The following is a 13,716-nucleotide window of genomic DNA, read 5'->3' as shown; positions in this document are numbered from 1 at the left end:
CAATCACTCTGTGTTTTCTGTCTTCATTCCTTCTCGACAACAACCTCTGCCAGAGTTTTCTGCCCTGTGGAGACACATTGCAGAAAGTGAATGCCAGTGAAGTTTTAGGCCATGTACAACTACCCGATATTCTACTGCTGACCTGGAAAACATTACTTCTTGATTTCCTTTTTCTTGATTTGCAATTACAATTTCACTTTCCTTGCAGGCCCTTGCTGATGAACTTGATGCGCAGAATGAGCGCCTCGGTTGGCTGAACAAGTACGCCCCTCAGATCCTGGCCAGTCCGAGTGTGAGCCCTCAAAACAGAGACCAGCATGTTGGCAAACTAAGAGTCATCAACCTCAACTGGAGCAAGGTGAGAGTTTTTACATGACAACTGCAAGCCCATACTCCAACTTGCAAAAATGCTTTTTTATTAGTTTGTTACTCTGCCTTTTATCAGAGGCGTTGTCTTGGGTGAAAAATTGAGTATATGAGTATTGTCACATAAACTCCCCTGTCTTTCTTCCTCCCTCCTTTACTTTCCCTTTCCTTTACAGGTAACCCACGAGTTGTTAGAAAAAGTGGGAGAGGTGGAGACCAACCTGCAGAGTCACGCACAGTTCCAGGACAGAATGAACAGGCTCACTGACTGGGTTGTCGTCACACACCAGACAATCACAACCAGGGGCCTCACTCCTGGCCAGGCACTGGTAGATACATCCCAAGAACCAGCACACCGAAACTTACTGAAAATTCAGTTATCACATACACACATACGCAACACTTTGTACCTAAAACTAGCTTTTACCTGTTGTAGGCTCTTGAGGCCTCCATGAAAGACAGGAAGAAGGACCTTGAGGACCTGTTGGCTCATTCTATTGAGCTACAGAGACGACAGCAGCTGCTACCTCAGGAAAAGGTCCCAGTTTCCATAGTAATATGATTTAATAAAGAAACACTGCTAATTGTTGAATACTGTATAATTATACCATATTGCAAGGTTAAAGCACTACTACAGCTACACTCTGTTTCTTAATAATATACTGTACTATTTTTTTAATTGTATGTATGTGCCCCTCTGTGTTTTCATGTGTGTAGAGTAAGGTAGAGCAGCTGGCAGCTGACTGGAAAGCTCTGGATGGGCGACTGAGGGAATCGCTCCCGCCACCTGTCCCCTCATGGACACACCACCAGCATGTCGTCCAGCACCAGCAACTTGGTAAAGACATCTCAGGAATTCTTATTTCTGAATCACTCCCTCTGACTTCATTATACATCAAGAGCACAGAAATGAAGAGGCAAAACATAGTCCCAATGAAGTATTAAGCTTTTAATGAGACAGAGAAAATTGGATATTTGAATCTTATGGATCATTAACAGGAAATGAAAAGCATATAAACATTAACTCGCTTAGAGGTAATAAGCACTCAGGTGACAGATTTGAATTCCCTCCTGGCCTGGTTTAATTTGGAGCATGAAAATGCATGATGAAATAACAAATAAGAGGTGAGCAACAAAGTCCTGGTTGTGTAACACTGAACAAGCCCCGACGCCTCATTCATCATGATTTTGTGTGATGCCACTATCCTCCGAGAGCCATCTGACAGCACCTCCTCTCTCACTCTGCTGTAGCATCTTTAATGTTCATTGCATCATTTCCTTTTTAAAGAAGCCCTATATGTCAACATTACTCGCCTTGAGTTCCCTGCCTTTTTTTTTTTTTGCCTCGCTCCAGTGTCTGCAGTCCCCTCAGCTGTGCAGATGGCTAGCCTGGTGAGCGAGGACCCCCATCACCAAACCCCGCACACAGCAGACACCGTGGCGCCCACCGACCTCAATGAGACAGCCACCGAGCTGGCAGACTGGCTCCTCCTTATCACCCAGATGCTCAAGTCTAATATTGTCACTGTGGGGGACATAGAGGAGATCAGGACCACCATGGGACGTCTTCAGGTAATAACTGGAGTGCAGAAAAGAGGGACAGAGAAGTTGGGGTATGGTTGTGTGATTTTTAAATGGAATAGCACATATTTTTTGTAAAATTGAACTGCCAAATGCCTTCCTATGTTGTCAAATTTTTGTGTGACTGCTGGTATGTATTTGTGCTTCGTCCTGGCAGGTGACTAAAAGTGACCTGGAGCAGCGTCACCCCCAGCTAGAGGACATTTTCACCCTGGCACAGAACATCAAAAACAAGACCTCTAACCTGGACGTTCGCACATCCATTACTGAGAAACGTATGTACAGAAAAGGACGATCACATGAGAAAAATTTAACAGGCACTGAACATTTTCAAAATCACAGAAATCACCAAAGATGGCAGAGAGAATATAATTTTTTTGGTTTGGTTTGGTTTTCCTATTTTATTTGTTTTTTTGGGTGTTTGGTTTTATGTGTATCTCTTAGCATTTCATCATCATCACTCTCTGTTTGTTCTCTGCTTTTGGAATATGCATCTGTCCCTGTCTGTAGTGGAGAAGGTGCGTAGCCAGTGGGACAGCACGCAGCATGGTGTTGAGGCACGGCTCCAGCAGCTGGACAACATGATTGGCCACAGCAACCAGTGGGAGGAGCAGAGGAAGGAGGTGAAGGCCCTTATTGGGCACAACGAAGGACACTTCCACAACCTGCTCCAGCAGTCCCAAGATCCCCTGACTAAACAGCTTGCTGACAACAAGGTTAGAGAAGAGTTTCGCTGTTCAACCTTCTCTCATTGTCCCCAGGGTTTCTGTTGCCTGTCCTTCCCGAGGTCATTCACTGTGATTCTGCATCCCTGTCATTAAGGTAGACTAGAAAAGCACTCAAGGGAATTGTATTACTCACTCTCCTAATAGTGAGAAAAATCTTAGACCAAACCAAACTTTACTTTATAAAACATTAGAAAGCCTTTATGAGTTTGAACAGCGCTGTTTGAGTCTGTACAAGGTGGGAATGAATAAATCACCTCTCTGCAGTATCACTCTGAACCTTAATAACATTCAAACACCTACATCATCCATCATTTTAATTTGAGATGATGACTTGGCCCGAGAGTTTCTAGAAACAAATTCTTATGCCTCATGACTGAGTCTGAATCATTGTAGGAACCGAACACTAGAGGGCAACTGAGTTTAACAGAATCCAGCATGTTACTGTAGATTGCTCCTAGTCTGTGCAGCTGTGTAATGATGAGTAATAGTCCATTTAAAATAGTGAAGTGTTCCTTTTGTTAAGAGAATAAGAACCTCGGGGTCAAATATGGGTGACTTATTTTCTAATGCTAAATTTAAAATAATAATTTGGCTTTATGAATAACAGTTGGGTCTTATATAAGCTGCTTGATTAAGTAGAGGTTAAACTAACAATGTCAGATGGCTGAGCAGTAGAATAACAGATTTCTTTGTGTTTTTAATAGCTGAAGCTTAATTTAATTTCATTAAGTTTAGTGAGTAGGTCATTAATATTCTTACATAGCAATTTGTCTAACTAAAAGCAGATGTTAAGCCACAATGATATATAGAAAACCTTGCATGCACGTAAACAACATAAAAAATGCAGAAGTCTATAACAGAGCCTCTCACAGTGACACATAATGGCTGAGTCATATCTGTCACATCACGATGAACCTAACACCACCCTGTTGATTGTCTTACAGGTGTTTCTCCAAGACCTGGGCCGAGGCCAAGCGACAGTTGCGGCCTTCAACGAGCTGTCCAATCATCTTTTGCGGGAGTATTCTACTGACGACACCAGGAGGATCAAAGAGGTCACCGACAAACACAACGCTACCTGGAACAGCATCAACAACAGGTGCACACTCACACTGACACAATGACATCGCAGCCAGTATTGAGTTATAAATCATAAAGCACGTGTTTTCTCATGCATAGAATAATACAGTATTTGACCTATTGATAATGATTGGCAGGACAAGTGATCGGCACGCCCAGTTGGACAATGAACTGAAGGGCCTGCAGATGTCTCTCAGGGAGCTGGAGTCCTTCCTCAAGTGGCTCCAGGAGGCGGAGACCACTGTCAACGTTCTGGCCGACGCCTCTCAGAGGGAAGACCTGTCACAGGACTCCGTCCACGTGAAGGAGCTGAGACGACAACTGGAGGTAGGGCTTTTAACTGATAGAGAAAGTGTGTGTGTGTGTGCGCGGTATATATGCACAGGTGTTAGCCTATTATCTCCGTGTCATCCTTCATTAACACAGCCTTCACCAACAGAACTCGGGTTGGGGCTGGTGCGTGGGTGCAACCATGTGTGCGCTGCTGGTTAAAGATGTGTGAATGAGAGGGCATACAGAGGGCATCTGAGTGCTTGTATGCCTTGAGTGCAGCTCATTGATCCTCTTGTCCTATGCTGCTTAGGAATTCAGTGCGTGTGTGTATTTGTGTGTGTGTATGTGTGTTTTTGCTTCCTCTCACTAGCTTGTCATTTACCCAGACCTTCCCTGAGGGAGTCTGTCGACGTACATCATCTTATGCTTTATGTAACATTTTAATCCTCAAATCACTTCACCTTACCGTTTCAACAGATAGAGGAAGTACTAATCTTCCTTTTTTAGATGCTACTGAAGTCTTTTTAAAAAATGCTTACCCTGTAAGACTTGTTCTCATCTCTTTTGGATTGTGCGTTGCTTTCATTTGAGCGCACCGTTTTTTTCTTTTTTAGAAAGCGTCAATCATTTGAAGGTACATAATATATGTGTGTTTATCCAAACTTCCTGACACTCAGATAACCTTGAAGCTGTCTCTGAGAAAGGACAGAAAGACGCTGCAATGTTGTACATATTTCATAACTGAAAGCTTTAGTCCAATAATAACATTTGTGGTTTCGTCATCTTGAATGCCACAGTACTATCACTTCAGTTTCCAGCTTCCAGTTATGTAACAACAGGCCAAGGTTATAGAGAAGAATGACACTGAATCACTGCATGTATGGCAACAAAAGATTTCTGAGGATTTGTTAAGTTGGTGGAGACTTGGAGACTTTTGTAGCTTATTGTTGAGGCCTGGCTGGATTTAATACAATTCTGATATTTTGGGTGGAAATGGATATTAATGTCAAATTTCACCTGTTTCAGTGATCCAAAATTGTTGTATTGAATATGATCCGTCATTGTATGCCCTTTTTATTTTAAAGGACACATACTGTATACTGTTGGATTTTATTCCTAAAAAGTCTGTGAAAGTCATCTCAAAGTTTAGGTGCATGGTTAAATGTGATGACGAAGTAATTCAGTTGAACTTTAATTACGATATCAGTCGGAGAATAACATCTTTTAATACCAGGGTGCCAAAATGTCAGTGGATCTTTCTGAAATGGTTATCGGTTAAATGGTTATACTTCTGTTTCTTCTTTCATTTCCTTCTCTGTCTCAGTTGGAGTTAAGATTGATGGATGGCACTCAAGTCTAGAAAGTGGGTTAATGAAATGGACACACTCTTTGAGCTTTGGAGGATGAGTGTTAACATAGAGAGTTGCCACCCCACCCTTACATTAACTCACACTGCTCTGCCGCTGTTCAGTGTCGAGTTACTTTAATCACAGTTTCTATCCACGGGCCATTGTCTTTGTGACTGCTGTTTCCATATTAAGCTCACAGTTGGTGAGTGGTCAGGAGCGGTGACAAATACAAATGTGGGACATTGACTGAAATTTCCTGAGAACATAGAGGTTAAGTGGAATACCATCACACTGAACACTGAAAACAGTATAACAAAACTTATTTTCTGTCGTCTCATGGTATATGATGTTGCCAAACACTCCGTCACACATGGCAGAAGATATAGCAATGATGGCATCCAACATAAACGAGCAAAGGTGCATAGATGTTTGTCTGTGGGCTTGATAATTGAAGCTGTGTGTGTGTGTGTGCGCTGACCATTGCAATGTGAGCAGCAGAGACATACAAACCTCCTACAACCTCTTAGGTGAGACCTGGTACTGTCAGTGCCATTAACACTGAGCCAACAAAACACTCAGTCTCCCCTTGTAATTCCCTGTGAATCAGTGTCAATACTGACAGGAATGACTGAAATGAACGGTGTAGCCAGTTAAACCTTGTCTAAACAGAGCTCTTCAACAAGCTCATCAGAATCCTCTCTTTCAGTGACTGTGTGTGTGTATATATACGTGCATGAGCATGCTGGTAAACGGTGATTACTCTCTAGCAGTCTGTAGGTGAGCTGCATGTTGGTTAAAAGGAATTTATCTATGTTAATTTGTTTGTACTCATTTCTCCTTGCTGCCTCAGAGTCTCTGTGCATCCGTATACACCGACACAAACAGGGACCAAGTGCAGTAGTGTCATACTGAATACACTGTTTCTGTATGTGTGTCATTTTGTGCTTGTTTTAAATGAGTCATAGTTACGGGGCAACCGTCGGCGTGAAACACGCTGCGTTCCATGCTGCTCTCAGGCGATACAGAGGTTTTCATCCTCACTTCAAATAAATGCCTCTTGTCTTGCGGTTGGGGAGAGAGCGAATGTTTTTCAGCAGCACTTCAAATAAAAGTCAAACTCAACATGAATAGGTTTAAAATACCCACCTGCGTGTTACACTGTGTGGTCAGAGGCTTTGTAGGAGCTGAACAGGCTGCTCATGATAATCTCTGTTGATTGTGCACCTATCTTTGCATTTACTTGACTCTCTTTTTCTTCTGCTACCTTTTTTTTGTCTCTTGATGTCATCTCTGCGATACGCGTGTGCTTCCCAACAGATTTATTGTCCACAGATTTAGCCGTTTTCTGTGCCGATGAGAGATGCTTAAAAGCCTTTTACTGTCTCGTGACCTTGCCCTCCTACTTTCTCTTTCCTCCAGCTCTACTGTCCTCCCACTTTTTCTTTCCCTCATCTTTAATCTGCCGTTTTCCAGTGAAGCCTCTCGGCTAATCTTTTAAAAGCTGCATTTGGACCACACAAACATAACACGGTGACAAACACTCATGCTCTTTCTGTCTCCCCCACACATACGCAGACTGTCATCCTCTCCCATTTAGTTGTGAAGTAGAAATACACGTTTTAATGTTATCCTCAATGCTCCTCAACATAGAAACACAGGAGTATGTTAAGTAAGTTTATGTCATGACCATCATCTTTTTAACTATTTCAACTTTCAACAAGAAAAAAAATAAACATCTTAATTTGTGTCCACTAGCTTACCCAGGTGGGAGTTTGCTCAGTTGTCAAACAAATGTAACAAACATGGAAAATGACAACATCCTGTGAGGAAGACCATGAGATTTGGACCTTGAGTTAAGACATCTTCATCAAACTACTGTTTCCAAAGTCAAAAATGAATTTTCATGCTCAAACATCACCTCTATTTCTCAAGAAATCATGTTTTGACAGTTACAACACCAAACTATAGTTGCTGAATCTGTCTGTAATCGACTCTGAATCTGAAGAGGACTGATTTAAGTTGCATTAACAAGTGTTTACAAAGCGTAATCTTGAGCTTCAGTTAGCTGTCAGTAGCACACACCAAAGAAATTTAAGCTCTGTAATTTGATTTTCCTTACTGAAAAGCTCTTTGGTAGACTTTTGGACATTTGTAGACATTTTTATGTACACAGGCTTTAACTTTTTTATCAATGAAACATATTTTCTAATGCAGTGGCTCGTCTTTTGCACTGGTGATTCAACTACAAGTGTTTCATGTCCATCCGAGAAGCCAAGAAGTGCTCTAACTGCCAATCACCTATGACTGTCTGTGCAGAATTTGAATGGGACTTTTGCTTCCAGGAACCCTGGACGCCCACAATAATTCCTCCTCCTTTGTAACTCTATTGTGTGTGCGTGCATCTCATTTGTGCGCCGAGTTCTCGCTCAGTCCCCCTCTCTTTCACCGTAGCTTTCTCTCTCTCTCTCTCTCTCTCTCTCTCTCTTTGTCTGTCTCTCGCTCATTGATCTGTTGGTTGCCTTGCGTAATGTCCTCCACGGCAGAGGCAGTTGTTGCCGTCCCTTACACCGCTGCTTCCGATCTCGCTCCTTCTTTTCTCCTCCGCTTTCTCTCTCTCTCTCATCCAGTGGTCCATAAGGAGCACTATCTCTCTTTTTCTCCGTCTCTCTCTCTCTCTCTCTCTCTTTCTCGTTCCCTCTCTTTCTCTCTCTGGATCAGTGGCAGTAAAAAGTGAGCTGCATACGACCGGCTTCTGTCTTCTCGTCCAGTGCAACTCGTGCCTTCCTCTCTCTCTGCTCTCTTGCCTGCTCGCCGGCACTTTTCACTCTTCTCTCCCTTGTTTCTTCTTCTCCGTCTTCGTCTTAATTTCCTTTTTCTTCGTCACCCTCCTCTGACTCTGTGCAGGGTGCCGTCACAAGAGATTTGTTTGATTCTCTTCTGGCTCTGCGGTCGGAGTGCGGGTGTGAATGTCCGCGTGGAGGAGAAAGTGAGTGTCTCGTCTTGTCCTGCTCGCCTGCATCATCACATGTGTGTGTAAAGTGTGTGTGTGCATGCCGAGAGCTGTGTTGGAGTGACTGTTTATGAAGAGAGAGAGAGAGAGAGAGATAAGTGAGGCTGCGCTCACTGTGTGTAGCGTGTGTGTGTATATGTGATGAAACGTGGGGGCATGCTGAGCTGAGTACGAGTGCGTGTTTTTTTTTTTTTTTCTTTCTCTCTCCCCTCTGTGTGTGTGTGTGTGTGTGTGTGTGTGTGCATGTGTATGTGTGCGCATCACGTCAGCTTGGCTGGGGTCTGGTCGGCTGGCTAGGGAGAGGGAGAGGGAGAACAATATGAGCGGGGTAGGGCAGTGCTAGCATGCGGACCAGGAGCAGGCTGCTGCAGACTTGTAGCAGTCTTAAGATGATGGCCATGGTCCGGACCTCCCTCCAGAAAGTGGTGGTCTTCCTACACAGGCTCCAGAGGATGGCCATCTCCTCGCCACGCTACCAGAAACTCTGCAAGGTACGTGGACTCCAGGAGAGAGAGAGAGAGAGAGATAGAGAGCGGGCTGGAGAACAGAGAGTTTTTGTTTTTGTTTTTTCTTCTTTTCTTTTTTTTTTCTTTTGAATTGGATGGAAATGGGGTTTAAACTTGCATGTGTGCGCAGTTTATTTTTATCTTTTTTTTTTTTTTTTTAATGATTTGGCTCAGCTCCCAAAACTTTAATTGTCTTGCATGTTTTGGAGTCTGTTTGAGGTTTTCGGGCTTGTTTTTGAGACTGTTTACTTCATTGTAAATATCCTTTCTTTTCAAAAATGTGGAGTAGCTCACCAAGTAGTCTTATCTCTGCATCATCCATCCTTTCTCCTCTATTTTTGGTCTATTTATTCATGAGTCATTTGGTTGTCAAGACATTCTGTTCCAGCCAATGTTGTTTTGGGGACTCTGTCACCTCCACAGTATGTCGTTTTAAATATACCTCACTGATTTTTGGCACTTTTTCCCTGCATAACAAGTAATAATTCCAACTGTGCATCCCCGTTGAGGTGTGTGTGTTTGTGTGTATGCATTTTTTTCTGCCTACTGTCAGTTTTGAAGTGAGTTTTGACTATAGTGGCGAAGGCGTAAAAGAAACAAAGGCAGAGAAGAATGTGTGTCGTGTTTTATTTTTAGACAGCGTGTATACTGTATTTTTGTGGTTGCGAGTAGCATAGTAACAGGATATAGTGAAAATGTGTGTTAGTGAAAATGAGCGTTCATCTGTGGTCAAAGCAGCGATGAGAGAGTTTGCTCTATCATGGCTTTAATGAACAATTAAATCTCTTAAAGTTATCAACCAACTTTGCTACTACTAAGTAATTAAAATGCTGAAATGAAACACTTCTGAACATGTTGCTGACACACACAGTCAGTTGAAATGCTTACCAGACCGTGTTCTTGATGTTCTTGATGAAAAACACAAAATCAGTTGTACCACTCTGTAACCCGTTAAAGCCGTTTGTCAGCTCTATCGATTTCACCGTAGAGGAAATGACTGGTGCCGGGTGGTGAACTTACTGTCATTTTGTACCACTGGTGATCATTATTGATCGCTTATCTTCATTGCTGTCTCTCTTTCATTGCACAACACTGACCCACTCTAAGTCAGAGGGCAGAGGGGAGGAGCTGTACAGCTGCACAGAGAGAGAGAGAGAAAGAGAGAGAGACTAATGCATCAGACCAGTTTCTGATTACTCGCCAGCTTCAATCATGCCTCAACAAACATGTGGCGGGTCAACTTAATCCATCTTTAATCCATAAATCCACCGCTCTTGAGTGCTCCACCCTTTTTTTTTCCTATGGAGTGGATTTGGTTGTTTGTCAATCTTTCTTTGTATTTTTGCCAATGTGTGATCGACGAGTAAAGACTGCATGAAGTTGATGACAGGCTTTACTTATCTCTAGTCTAAGGATGGCACGAGGACAGGACTTGGTAGAAAATTGATTGCTAGAGAGCAATAAATAGAGCATTAGGCATTAGTAATGTTTTTACTCTAGATGCTGTGCTTACCTTTGCTTACTTAACCAATTCTGGAAGAAAGCAAGCAAATTCAAATAATTCCCACAGCCCTGTACTAGTACAGTAACTTCACAACCAACACTGAAGCTTTCTTTCATTGTGAACTTCTTTCTGCGTAGACCAACACTTAACTTTTGGATCTGAAACTCTCATTTGGCTCCGTTCAGCATCTTTAGAGGCAAGACCTTCCTGGATTGCGCCCCTACCGACGGGATGCATCAGTCATTCCACACTCGATTACCCTCCCCTGGGTTGCATCAGTCATTCCAGCTTCGTTTGGCCTTCCTCTTGGGGGAATCAGTAATGCCGGGCTTGTCCTGTCTCCCTGGGGTGCGCTCACTGGCCGCCAGACTGGAACAGCGACTTCTGGATGATGGATTTGCTCGGGGCTCACCCTCTCGGGCCCGGCTGTTCTCTCTGCTGCGGGACAGCGCTGGCCCTTAAACAGCTCACCTGGACATTGTCTGATTCTCTTAAATAGACTAGTGTTCCCTCTTTGAGTAGATATATATTGATTAGTACTAAATGTAACAACTGTAATACTGTAGGTGAGCCGTTATGAAAAGCGTTATATTTGATATCCTTTACTTTCTTGGGGAGCATACCATAGTTATACCATGCTGTAGTTGAAAAAAAATCAACATATCAATAATTTTCAGCTGATCTGACTAGGTCAACAATTCTTGTTGTCATCAGGCCCAGTGACATGAAGGCTGTATATTACATACAGGCTGTATTTTACCCCTGGCAGTCCAATTAAGCTGCAAGCCCAAGCTTATCTTCTAAAACATATTGACCTCCATCACATTGGTCCTCACTATGTCTAACAGTGGCAGGATAGAGCAGGCTGACCGCAGTGCCAGCTCGCCAAGCTATGAATGATGGGAAAGTTTATAAAATCTACTGAGTCATAACCTCTTAGTCGTCTTTTCCTGTTAATCGAGCTTTACTGGTGGCTTTTGGGTGTATGTGCGTTTGTCTGCAGCTTTAACGGCACTCATTATGTTGATGTATAATAATGAGCTTTGCAGTCCTAGCAAGCAGAAACCATTTAACTTGAACTGTTTTTAGAATTGCTTCTATTATTTGGTGCGCAAATTGTTTTCCTCTCCCTCTTTCCCAATTCAAAGCAATAATGTTTAATGAGGTTGTACGCTATTAGAGAAGTTTAACATCTATACAATACACCTTAAGGCTTTACTTATGTATATGGGCCTACAGTACATTTATCCCACACACCGATTTGCACGCCATTAAGGACATCAGCTAAATGCCTTAAATGTAAATGTGAGGTTCAGTGAATCTGTGTCGTCTCCTGATCCTTTCTTTTCCCCTTCCTCTGTCCTCGAGTCCGTGCTCTCTTGTGTTCTTGCTGTAGTATCATGAGTATTTTATTGGTAAAGAGTACTTGTGAGTAGCATGCCTGGTTAGTTTATACTGAGGCATACAGAGAAGGCCCCAGCGGCTCATTTCGTCTCCTCACTTTTGCTCTGCTCTGTCTCTCTGTGTGTGTAATCACTAGCTGCGAATTGGCTGAAGGGCCCACCTCTCTCCTGAGGAGTGTCCTCCTACTCTCATTACTGTGGCATTGGCTCCTACTGTGTGTGTGCGTGTGTGTGTGTGTGCGCGCATGTGTGCGCGCATGTGTGTGTGTGTGTGTGTGTGTGTGTGTGTGTGCCAAAGCCCTCTTTAGAAACAGCCCTAAAGCAGTGACAGTGTGAAGTCATGCCTTGTCTTTCCTACTGTTTGTCTGGCAAATACTTTGGCCTTTGGGTGCCACACTCCATTCACCTTTGCTCCTGGCTCACTGCTACCCCAGGACAGGTGACTCAGGTATGGGCATAGAGCCCAGCTGTCTGACCTCCCCGTCCTTGAGCTGCACCAGGGTCCTCTTGGTTTTTAGCAAGTGTTAGCATTAGCAGCTAGAGCCCCAGGTGCAGGTAGATATCCCCCCACCCCACCACTCACACATTTATTTTATGGACACGCATACCCACAATGCATTCTGCTCTCTATTGCACTTAAACACACACACATGCATACACACATTTACTCCAGATATGATGAATAAACTACACAAAAATGCGAAATACTTCCCTGCGAATATTTCACATCAAAACTATTTATACTGGTAGCGATACGAATTTGCTACAGAAACATGAAATGGTGAAAGAATTTGCGACAGTTCATTCTTCAGAAAAAATGATGGATTCAACATCATCCAATGATGATGATCTCCAACCTGAGTTCAGCGTCTCTGTCCACAGATCCAGCTTTCTGTCAGCCGCAGCTCCTGGGGAACTGAGATGACAGCGGCCGGCAAAACTGCCTTTCACCAGGCTGACTGACAGCAGAAATTTACTGAACCTAAATAGTTTTCATGTCGGCTCCACAGGAAGAAATTGACAGTGTTTGTATTTATTGATTCATTGATTTTATGTAGCGAGTGAGGGGAATATGCCTGTAATGAAACAGGCAAACTCACAGATAGACTGGGAGCCTTGATCAATCCATGTTGGTACGGTTAATGAGTTCAAAACACATATACAGCAGGATCATTTGTGTGATTTAAACAGCTGTCTGTGCCCGTTACGCTTCACTAAACATGACAGAAGTAGACTCGGAGTGTAAAAAAAATGCAGGGGGGGTCTCCGTGTCTTTTGTCCTTTGTCATACAATACAGGGTGATGAGAAACACAAACAATCAACAGGTCCGCTATTGTCATTAGGAGCTGTGACATGACATCCATCCCACACAACATGATTGGTTGATGCCTTTATTCGCGGAGCAAAAGCTTAGAAAAACCGACCTCGTATTTCACTTTTTTCGCAGCATAATATTCGCGTTCTGTGTGAAAATACTCATGACAAAAACAACAGTTCAGAAAAATATATTGATGTGCAAATTAATCGCACAAAAAAAAAAAAAAACGCCCTCAGTGTGTAAAGGCTCCGCTGCTAGCCTGAGTAATGAGTCACAGGCGGGAGAATTATGTGGTAACAGATTCATAAATGCAGATCATTTAAATTCATCAAGGCGGTATTGGAGAGAGCAGGGACAATAAACAGAAAATGAAGACGTGATTCCCCTTCCAATCAACATTACATGTAAATCACAGCAGATGGACTTCCTATTGGCAGTAATGGTGATTTGTAATAGCACTTAAATCACAGATACAGCCCAGAGTTAAGCCGCTCTGCTGCTCTCAATTGCTGTTACTGCAGCAAGTGACCATTCAGCGATGAGGAGATGAGGACCGCAACACTTGCTGCGAGATTGACAAATGCCATCCTGGCATTA

At 43.1% G+C, this 13,716-nt stretch overlaps 1 protein-coding gene across 5 annotated transcripts in view; it reads left to right on the top strand.

Annotated features, from left to right (window-relative positions):
- The window catches only part of utrn (utrophin), a 182,938-nt gene that overhangs the window by 58,928 nt on the left and 110,294 nt on the right, over window positions 1-13,716 (top strand). For 4 of the 5 annotated variants that reach the window (XM_042391219.1, XM_042391220.1, XM_042391218.1 and 1 more), the window contains 9 exons: window positions 209-358; window positions 543-695; window positions 803-904; window positions 1,084-1,204; window positions 1,721-1,938; window positions 2,105-2,222; window positions 2,458-2,663; window positions 3,620-3,774; window positions 3,893-4,082. In XM_042391219.1, coding sequence (XP_042247153.1) covers window positions 209-358; window positions 543-695; window positions 803-904; window positions 1,084-1,204; window positions 1,721-1,938; window positions 2,105-2,222; window positions 2,458-2,663; window positions 3,620-3,774; window positions 3,893-4,082 — 1,413 coding nt within the window. Of the gene's footprint in view, window positions 1-208; window positions 359-542; window positions 696-802; window positions 905-1,083; window positions 1,205-1,720; window positions 1,939-2,104; window positions 2,223-2,457; window positions 2,664-3,619; window positions 3,775-3,892; window positions 4,083-8,681; window positions 8,879-13,716 lie in introns of those variants that run through there. The other variant, XM_042391222.1, reaches the window with a different exon arrangement.

The sequence above is a fragment of the Thunnus maccoyii genome, chromosome 17, assembly GCF_910596095.1.
Source record: "Thunnus maccoyii chromosome 17, fThuMac1.1, whole genome shotgun sequence".
Lineage (NCBI taxonomy): Eukaryota > Metazoa > Chordata > Actinopteri > Scombriformes > Scombridae > Thunnus > Thunnus maccoyii.
The sequence above is the reverse complement of the archived record's forward strand: the minus strand, read 5'-3'. Positions and strand labels throughout refer to the sequence as shown.